The sequence below is a fragment of the Arachis ipaensis genome, chromosome B6, assembly GCF_059453495.1.
Source record: "Arachis ipaensis isolate K30076 ecotype BB chromosome B6, ASM5945349v1, whole genome shotgun sequence".
Lineage (NCBI taxonomy): Eukaryota > Viridiplantae > Streptophyta > Magnoliopsida > Fabales > Fabaceae > Arachis > Arachis ipaensis.
In genome coordinates this window covers 106,132,056-106,142,008 of record NC_142441.1, presented here as the reverse complement: position 1 = coordinate 106,142,008, position 9,953 = coordinate 106,132,056, and the positions used below count along the sequence as shown (strand labels likewise).

General features: G+C 38.0%; 1 protein-coding gene across 1 annotated transcript; it reads right to left on the bottom strand.

The window, feature by feature from the left end:
- Nucleotides 1–7,184: 7,184 nt before the first annotated feature.
- LOC107647068 (protein FAR1-RELATED SEQUENCE 5-like) lies at nucleotides 7,185–8,471 on the bottom strand. The gene is made up of 4 exons (XM_016351193.1): nucleotides 8,119–8,471; nucleotides 7,836–8,031; nucleotides 7,631–7,715; nucleotides 7,185–7,507 (listed from the first exon to the last, which is right to left on the bottom strand). The coding sequence occupies exons 1-4, from the start codon at nucleotides 8,469–8,471 to the stop codon at nucleotides 7,185–7,187; spliced, it is 957 nt and encodes a 318-aa protein (XP_016206679.1).
- Nucleotides 8,472–9,953: the final 1,482 nt, after the last annotated feature.

Here is a 9,953-nt window from a genome sequence, read left to right as displayed (position 1 = left end):
ATACTCTAATGCTTTTACTTGTTAATTATTTATGTTGCCAAATTGGCTTATGAATCTCTTCATGTTAGATTTGAATATTCTATTTAATATAATTTGAGGTATCTCAGATTTATGATTGTTTTGCTCTATTTATAATGCTTTCAATTTAATTTAGGATTTATTCCCTTTTGCTTTGGTTAAGTAATTGATAACACTTGAGTTATCAGACTCAGCAGTTGATTGAAAATTGGGAATTGCTGATTGATTTGGATCGCTCTGAAGCTAGTCTTTCCACAGGAGTTGACTAGGACTTGAGGATCAAATTGATTGGTCCACTTGACTTTCCTTTATTTAGAAAGGGTAACTAAGTGGGAGCAATAACAATTCTCATCACACTTGATAAAGATAACTAGGATGGGATTTTCAGTTCTTATACCTTGCAAGAGATTTTTATAATTATTAATTTATTTTTCTTGTCATTTAATTTACTTGTTCTTTAATTCAAAAAACACAAAAACACACCTTTTTCTATAACCAATAATAAACCATACTTCCCTGCAATTCCTTGAGAGACGACCCGAGGTTTAAATACTTCGGTTATAAATTTTATTGGGTTTGCTTAAGTGACAAACAAAATTTTTGTACGAAAGGATTCTCTGTTGGTTTAGAAACTATACTTACAACGCGATTATTTTTATAAAATTCTAAACTAGTGAAAATCCGATCGTCAAAATGGCGCCGTTGCCGGGAAATTACAAACGTGTGCCTTATTATTGGTTATTGTAAATTTTACTTTTTCGTTTCTTTGTTAGTGTTTCTAGTTTTAGGAGTTTATTTTCATTAATTTTTATTAATTTTGTCTTTAATTGCTACTATAAGTTCTCACCCCTCTGGTTTCAAGTTTGATTCCAATATTGTTGTAAGGAATGGAAACTATAATGAAAATAGGCATCAAGGTTGGAAGAATCAAAGATGGGAAGAGCCACAAGGGTTTTATCCACCCTCTTGGCAACAACCCCCTCCAATGCGCTATAACCAACAACCATTCTGTGATGCATACCAGGACAATAGTTATGGTGGACTCTTTCGTGACAAACCACCTCCACCAAATTACTATGGTCAAGAGCCATTCTGAGGTGCATACCAAGATGATAGATATGGTGGACTCCCTTGTAGTTACCAACAAGCCCCACCCTATGCTTATGAACTGCCTCCTCAACATAGCTTTGAACCACCATACTCACAAGCCACCGATAACCATTCACCTCCATATGACCCCAACCCTTACCCACCCCAATTCCAATCTAATTACCCCCAAGAACCACCACTTCCATATGCACCATGTCCATATCCATCGACCCAAGAATCACAGGCTCGCCTCAAGGAAACAGTAGATCAATTTCATGCAACCCTTCATCAACTGGAGCAAGCAATAAATCGATTACCTTCCAGATGTTCGGACACTCAAGGAACCCCCATGGCTTCATGTGGAGAATCTAATGAAAAACGTAGCATGAAGGAGACATTAGAAACTCACCCCATTCTAAGGAGTTTGAATTTGATGTTGAGGAGGGTGTACAACCTCTAAAGTATATCATGGTTGAAGACTTTGAAGGGGATGATCAAGAGATGGATTCAATCATTGATGAATTTTTATCTACATTTGAATCCTCTCCCATTGGACTTTACATGGAGATTGAAGAAGAAGAAGCACAACCTCCCATGCCCTTGGTGAGCAATGAAGAAGAGATCAAATTGGAAGAAAGCTACCAAGAGGAAGATGTTGAAATTGAAGAAGCTTGCAAGGAAGTGGAAGTTGTCAAGGAAGAACACAAGGTAGTGGAGCTTGAAATCACCTTGCCAAAGTTGTTGGAGACCTCTCCGCCTAAGTCACCATCATCCTTCACAATATTCAAGTGGGTAAAATTCATATCCCTTAGCTTTCTCATCCCACTTGAATATGGTTTACTTGAGACAGATGGTCAACTTAGAGCTCTTTGTGGCATTAAGAGTAAGAGAAAAATGGTTAGTGGTAGGAGTTGCCCTGTGAGGTTTAATACGGTTGCACACTCCAAGTTGAAGTGCAAGTATTGGTATAATTCTCAATTGAATGGGTCTAGGAAATTGTTTGAATGTCTCCGTGAGAATTCTGACTGTTCACCACCCAAGTGGAAAAATGATGATCAACAAGAAGACGGGTGCAAAAGTAAGGTTTGGGACCCCGGAATTCATTATGGCAATCAACACTCTTGGGGCCTTGTCACTTGCTTTAACTTGCTTGAAGGCTTTATGCAACTAGTGTGGGATCCCGGAGGCTATTAGAATTGCAAACATTGGTGGAAATTCCTGGATGAGTTCAAGCACAAGCCTCCATGACAAGGAGCTCACCAAACGTCCAACTTAAGGATTTAAACCAAAAGTGCTAGGTGGGAGAAAACCCACCATGGTATAATCGTTCCTTTTATTCCTAGTTTCTTTTATTTTAATTTTATTAGTGTCATTCACAATGTTTGCATTAGCATCTGCATGCTGCATTTTGCATTTTGCATAAAAAAAAATGCGTCCCACGCGTGTGCGTGAATCACGCGCACGCGTCACATGCGACGCTAAACCTTATAGAAAGTTGCACGGGAGCGTGGCTGGAGGCGTGCCTCAGGCACAAACACGCCCACGCGAACGCGTCCCTGACACGTTCGCGTCAATTGTAAAATCAGCCTTCCACGCGTACGCGTCACCCTACAAATCGGCATAAAGAGGTGTCAGGCCGAAAGTTGTGCTGACCTGGTGCGGGCACTGTGCCCAATGCACAAAATCGCCCATGCGTACGCGTCCCTGACGCGTGTGCATCATTTAGCTTCTGGACCACCCACGCGAACGCGTGGGCGACGCTTACGCGTCGAACGGCCAACTCAGTTTCCACGTGTACGCGTGAGGCACCCGTACGCGTCGCGCCCCATTTCTAAATTCTTACTTCTTTCTTCTATCCTTTCTACTTCTTTCTTCCTCCCTTCTTACTTTATTTTTCTTCATCTCTTTAACTTCTCATCCTTCTTTCTTTTTCATTCTATTTTATTTAATTTATTTGCATACTTTCATTCATTGCATTTTAATTTTGTGCATATTTTTATTTTCTTTTCTAAATTTATTATTTTTTCGTTGGTGTTAAATTTTCTTATTTAACTATTGTATCTTCTCTTGAATTATCCTGGTGCTTCATGACTTGTTTTATTCTGATTGGGTAATATTATTTAAATCAATGCTAATCTTTTATGATACTTGTACTCCTCTTGCATTGATATGAACTTACACTGTCTTTCATTACCCACACTCTCTTTTCCATTGTTGCAAATTTTTGCACCCTTAATTTGCCATGTGCTTCTACTGTTTTCTCACTACATGTTGTAGCTACCATGTAATTGAGACTCTTATTATTTGGCATTACCCACTCATATTTTATTTGTTTTCTATCATTGTTTTTGGGTTCCTGTTCTTCTTTTTCTCTTCTTTCAGGTTGGCCACTGAAGAAGGAAAAAGGGAGAAACTTCTATATGGGGCAACAGACAAGTCCATCTGCACATACTTTGGAAAAGCATCAGTTATAACCGCCTGTCCACTTGCACATCTCAGCATGCACAGAGGATGGTGCAATCTTTAAGTGTGGGGAGGTCGATACCGATCTCCATGGGTTAGTTATTTTCTTCTCAACACCAATGTTTTATTTTCTTTGTTAATTCATTGTTGCATTTGCATGTTAAATTGCATGTTTGCTTGATTTTGTGCATATTTTACCACTACTTGGTTGAAGTAATATTTTCTTTTTCAAGAAATTATTTTATAGCATTTCATTAATTTGAATTAAAATTTTTATTCAACGTGTTTAAAGAAATATTATACTGGAACATGGTTTAAAGCTTGAACACACAAAACCTGTGAGTTTTTGAGCCTATTTTATTGGTTGCATTTTACCAACCAATATTTTATTTTTTGTGTGTGTTGTTCTCTCTAAAATTATGATCTTTGTCTTGCTTGATTCTATATTTTCATTGTTTAATGTATGCATGCACTTATATGATTGAGGCCTTTGTTTCACTAAGCTTACATACCCATATGGCCTTACCCTTTCATTATCCCTTGCAAACCAATTTTGAGCCTATTATACCCCTTTGTTCTTTACTTTAGCACATCATTAACTCTAAGCGAAAAAAAATAATGTCCTTAATTTGAATCCTTGGTTAACTTAGACTAGTGAGAGTACTTATGAATTAAGTGTGGGGAAAGTGGGTTTGCCAATATTTGGTTTAAGAATTGGGTGTTGTGTATTCTTGAGAAAATATGAACAAGAATGTTAAGAACATGTTTATGCATTCAATACCTTAATCATATGCATTAAATATATATATATATTAAAAAAAAGAGAATAAAAAGAGAAAAAGAAAAGAAAAAAAGAGCAAACAATAAAAAGGGGACAAAATGCCCCAAAGTAAATGGTGATAGCAATGCATATGTACTGTACTCGAATCAGGATGCATGAATATGTGGAAAACATGGTTAATGGATAGTTAGGTTTTGTATTATGATTACATGGATTGTCTAAAGTTAGGTGGAAAGTTTAAGTTAATTAAGGATTCAGATTTTAGTCCACTTGGCCAAATACAATCCTACCTTGACCCTAACCCCATTACAACCCTTAAAATACCTCTTGATATGTATATCTGTGCATTAAATTTTTGTTGATTGGTAGAAGAAGAGCAAGCCTTAGAAAGCAAGATTAGTAGAGAATTGAGAGAATCGAACCTTAAACACATGAGTGATTAGAGTGTATACACTTCCAGTGAGGGTTCGATGCTCGATTCTTTGTTCTCGGCTTTCATGAGCTATCTTCTTCTTGCAAGTCTATTTGTACTTCATTTTTATGATTTGAATTAGTGAAATCCAGTTCATATTTGTTCTTGAAAGATTTATTTACTTTTCACCAAGTAGGTAAAAGCATTTTGCATTTAGCTGCACTCACATAGATAGGTTGCATTTCATACATTCTACCATTTCTCTTCACTTTTATAGCTTCTCTTGAGCTTGGCATGAGGACATGCTAATATTTAAGTGTGGGGAGGTTGATAAACCACTATTTTATGGTTTATCTTGTGCTCAATTGAGTGGATTTTATCAATCTTTCATACACTTATTCATACAAAATGCATGGTTTTACAATTTCCTTCTCGATTTTGTGCTATGATTGAAAACATGCTTCGTTGCTCTTAAATTTTACTAATTTTAATCCTCTCTTATCACCATTCGATGCCTTCATATGTGTGTTAAGTGATTTCAGGCTTTATAGGGCAGGAATGGCTTAGAGGATGGAAAGGAAGCATGCAAAAGTGGAAAGAATACAAGAAACTGAAGGAACTGCTAAAGCTGTCTAGCCTGACCTCTTGGTACTAAATCGACCATAACTTGAGCTACAGAGGTACAAATGATGCAGTTCCAGTTGCGTTGGAAAGCTAACATCCGGGGCTTCGCAACGATATATAATTTGTCATAGCTGCCCCGAATCCAGGTGACGCGAACGCGTGGATCACGCGGATGCATGACCTGGCAAAAACCCAGTCCACGCTAACGCGTGGACGACGCTTCCGCGTGGACGATGCTTCCGCGTGACTTTGCAACGACCTGGACGTATCAGAAATCGCTGGGGGCAATTTTTGGGCTGATTTTGACCCAGTTTTTGGCCCAGAAAACACAGATTAGAGGTTATAAAGTGGGGGAATCAATCCATTCATTCAAACAATTCACACAATATTCTGAATAGAGAATTTTAGGTTTTAGATGTAGTTTTAGAGAGAGAGAGGCTCTCTCCTCTCTCTTAGGTTTTAGGATTAGGATTTCTCTTAATTTTAGGATTGCTTCTCCAATTCTAGGTTCAAAGCTCCCAACTTTAATTTATGTTTCTCTTCTACTTTTAGATACTCTAATGCTTTTACTTGTTAATTATTTATGTTGCCAAATTGGCTTATGAATCTCTTCATGTTAGATTTGAATATTCTATTTAATATAATTTGAGATATTTCAGATTTATGATTGTTTTGCTCTATTTATAATGCTTTCAATTTAATTTAGGATTTATTCCCTTTTGCTTTGGTTAAGTAATTGATAACACTTGAGTTATCAGACTCAGCAGTTGATTGAAAATTGGGAATTGCTGATTAATTTGGATCGCTCTAAAGCTAGTCTTTCCATAGGAGTTGACTAGGACTTGAGGATCAAATTGATTGGTCCACTTGACTTTCCTTTATTTAGAAAGGGTTAACTAAGTGGGAGCAATAACAATTCTCATCACACCTGATAAGGATAACTAGGATGAGATTTCCAGTTCTTATACCTTGCAAGAGATTTTTATAATTATTAATTTATTTTTCTTGTCATTTAATTTACTTGTTCTTTAATTCAAAAAACCCAAAAACACACCTTTTTCCATAACCAATAATAAATCATACTTCTCTGCAATTCCTTAAGAGACGACCCGAGGTTTAAATACTTCAGTTATAAATTTTATTGGGTTTGCTTAAGTGACAAACAAAATTTTTGTACGAAAGGATTCTCTGTTGGTTTAGAAACTATACTTACAACGCGATTATTTTTATAAAATTCTAAACTAGCGGAAATCCGATCGTCACCGACCCTTTGTGGTTACCTTTGATGGACCTTGAATATCCCCTATGGCCACCACAGAGGAAATCTCTATGGCAATGCTAGTGTGTGTATCAGCGACAGCCTTATACCATAACTTGGTACGGTAATCAACTAGCTTGGCCCTTGCATCGTCTAGAGCAGTATGCAACATGTCTGCTTCATCATCACCATTCATAAATTCCTGCACAACGTTATAGAAGTGTACACACAATCCTTTGAATAAGTTGTGGCTCTCATCCGAACGTCTTACGTCATAGCTACTCTTAATGTAGGTGTGCTTGCGCTTTATTTTCTTACTCCAACGACAAAGAACATAGCATGAAGGCACTTTATTCACTTTGCAAGAGGAAAGTACTACAAGACAGTGGCAACACAGTATACCTTCACTCTCGAACAAGTTGCACTCACATCAAACCTCGTGAGTCGAATGGTCGAAATGGACATTGTACGTAACATACTGGGTCTTCTTATAGGCTAGTATTTCCTCTTCCACTTTTACCCAGGCCGAGTTACCCTGTTCATAAATGGGACGAATATTGCAACCAGCCTTCTTGCCAAACTTCGTTGGTGTACTCTTGTTGAAATTGTCTCTCAATGGCTGAGCTAGTTGCACATGGGATTAATCCTCTCGAGTCTGCAGCATCGTCCTCCAGTTCCTTCTGTTCCTTGTTTCCAAGAACATTATCGAACTCGTGGACGAACTGAACTAAGCTAGTCTTGCAATGTAAGTACCCACCAAAGAATGTGTGCATACTCTCAATCCTTTGCGTACTCCTTATAGATGCCCAAAATTGACCCTTGAAAAAGATCGGCACCCACATGCGTCGGTCCTCAAATAAGTCTACACAAAACAAACAACCCAAAAACAGAAACCCACATAAGGAACAGATTTTCAGAATAAAATACAGGAATAGTACAACATCTAAGCAATGACAATACATGATTTAACTTAAAAGACACGAACCTGATAGCCATTTGTTGTGATGTAGGTTGAACTCATCAATGAATTCAGCCCAACCATCCTCGAAAGCCTCAACCGACGAAGAGTTCTAGATAACGTGCTTCAGCTCAGCATTCAACTCACTGAACCTAGCATAACCACCGAGCTTATACGGTATCTTTTTTGTTATATGCCAGATGCACCAACGGTGGCGTGTATTGGGTAAGACCTTCCTAATTGCACCAAACATCGACCTGCATTGGTCTATGATGATGCCCTGTGGTGCAGTTCCCATGCACTTCAGCCATTGCGTGAACACCCACTCGAAACTCATGATCTCCTTATTGCCTAGCAGAGCACAGCCTAACAAAGTAGACTTACCATGGTGGTTCACACCGACGAAAGAGGCGAACAGCAAACCATGCCTAAAGTAAAAACAACCACATTTATTAACATCCAACTAATACAAAATAACACAAAAAGTAAACAACATCAACATAAATAAATCTTACTGGTTCGTGCTGTATGTGGTATTAAATGACACCACGTCTCCATAGTATTCATACGACGCCTTGCACCTTGCATCCACCCAAACTGCACTCCTAAATTTGTAATCGTTGTCCACATTCACTGCATAGAAGAAGTTCGGATTTATCTCCTTCATTCGCATGAAGTAATTTAGCATGTCCTTGACATCGGCATTGACATTAGTGGATCGGAGTCTTGATGAGATGTAATTCCTGACATCCTTCTCTGAGAAGCCCAGGTTCGACGGCCCACCAACCTCATTAGCCAATGCTAGAAATGTCTTGTTGAGTTGAATTCCCGCCTCATCATTAACCTCAATCATGCATTTCGTATGCATGGTCAACTCTCTATTCTCGTGGTAATACACTGCCTTTTTAGTTTAACATGGGTGCAAGTGCCTCAAATTAACCTTCAACAAGACCCAATCTTGCCTCTCCCTGTCAAACTTTGCATATACCCTTGCTTTGCACCCCACAGCTGCAACCGTGTTCTTTTGTGTGGGTGTTTTGACACGAGATCCATGAAAACCCTCCCAATTACAATGAATAGATTGGTTAATCGGTTCCTTTGTCATCCTGTCATAATTTGTGTTCCGTATCTTACTTATAAAATTGACTTTCTTTGCGTAGGTCACATAAAAATCTTAGGCCAGCTTCAAATGCTCAAACCGTATCCCAACTCTTGGTATTTCATCTTCGGCAAGGCAACTGTGATCCGGTAACTACGAAAACATATTTATTCAAGAAATAGCATGGTTTTGTATATTCTCCTTTAATTGTGCTTGAATGTGAAAACATGCTTTTTAGGACTCAAAATAGCTAAATTTAATTCACCTTGATTCTATTAGATGCCTTGATATGTTTGTTAAGTGATTTAAGGTTTAAGAGGCAAAGATTGGATCAAGGAAATGAAGGAAGAAAGCATGAAAAGTTGGAGAACTCATGAAGAAATGAAAGAACCGGAAAGCTGTCAAGCCGACCTCTTTGCACTTAAACGACCATAACTTGAGCTACAGAGGTCCAATTGATGCGGTTCTAGTTGGGTTGGAAAGCTAACATCCGGGGCTTCGAAACGATATAAGATTTGCCATAGTTGCATCGCGCATAGGGGCGCGCACACGCACGGTACGCGGACGCGCCGATGGTGGCACATGACCCACTTAATGCAAACGTGGCCAGCGATTTTAGAAGCCTTGTGGGCCCAATCCAACTCATTTCTGATGCTATTTAAGCCAAGGATTGAAGGGGAATCAACATACTTTTCATACTTTACTTTTACTTTTAATCATTAGTCATAGTTTAGTTTTAGAAGTAGTTAGAGTTAGAGAGAGAAGCTCTCTTTTCTCTCTAGAATTAGGATTAGGAATTAGGGTTAGATTAGGATCTCATAGTTCTAGGTTTAATTCAAGTCTCCTTCTACTTCTACCTTCAATTGATGATTGCTACACTTTGGTTCTTCTCTCTATCCCTATTCTCTTGTTGTAATTTCTCTTATTTTGTTTCTAGGTTTTGTAATTGAGATACTCTTGTTTCCTTTATTTTCTTTCAATAATGCAATTTGAGGTAATTCATGATAATTGTGATTGCATTGATTGTTGTTGTTAATTCTTTACATTCAATTGTAGTTAGAATTCATTCTTGTTGTGATTGACTATACTTTTCTTTTGTGCCTTCCAAGTGTTTGATTAAATGCTTGGAAGAATGTTAGACTAGAATTTTATGTTCTTGGCTTGAGAAGGTAACTTAGGATTTCTTGAGTCACTAGTGTCCAATTGATTGATAGTTGATAGCCATTAACTCTAGCCTTCATTAATCCAATT

Excerpts from the sequence above, each read along its gene's own strand:
- LOC107647068 (XM_016351193.1), bottom strand. The coding sequence starts at position 8,471 with ATGCATACGAAATGCATGATTGAGGTTAATGATGAGGCGGGAATTCAA. Across the intron at positions 8,032-8,118 it reads ACCACATACAGCACGAACCA|GCATGGTTTGCTGTTCGCCT; the intron begins GTAAGATTTATT and ends TTTTTACTTTAG. Across the intron at positions 7,716-7,835 it reads TGTTTGGTGCAATTAGGAAG|AACTCTTCGTCGGTTGAGGC; the intron begins GTCTTACCCAAT and ends CACGTTATCTAG.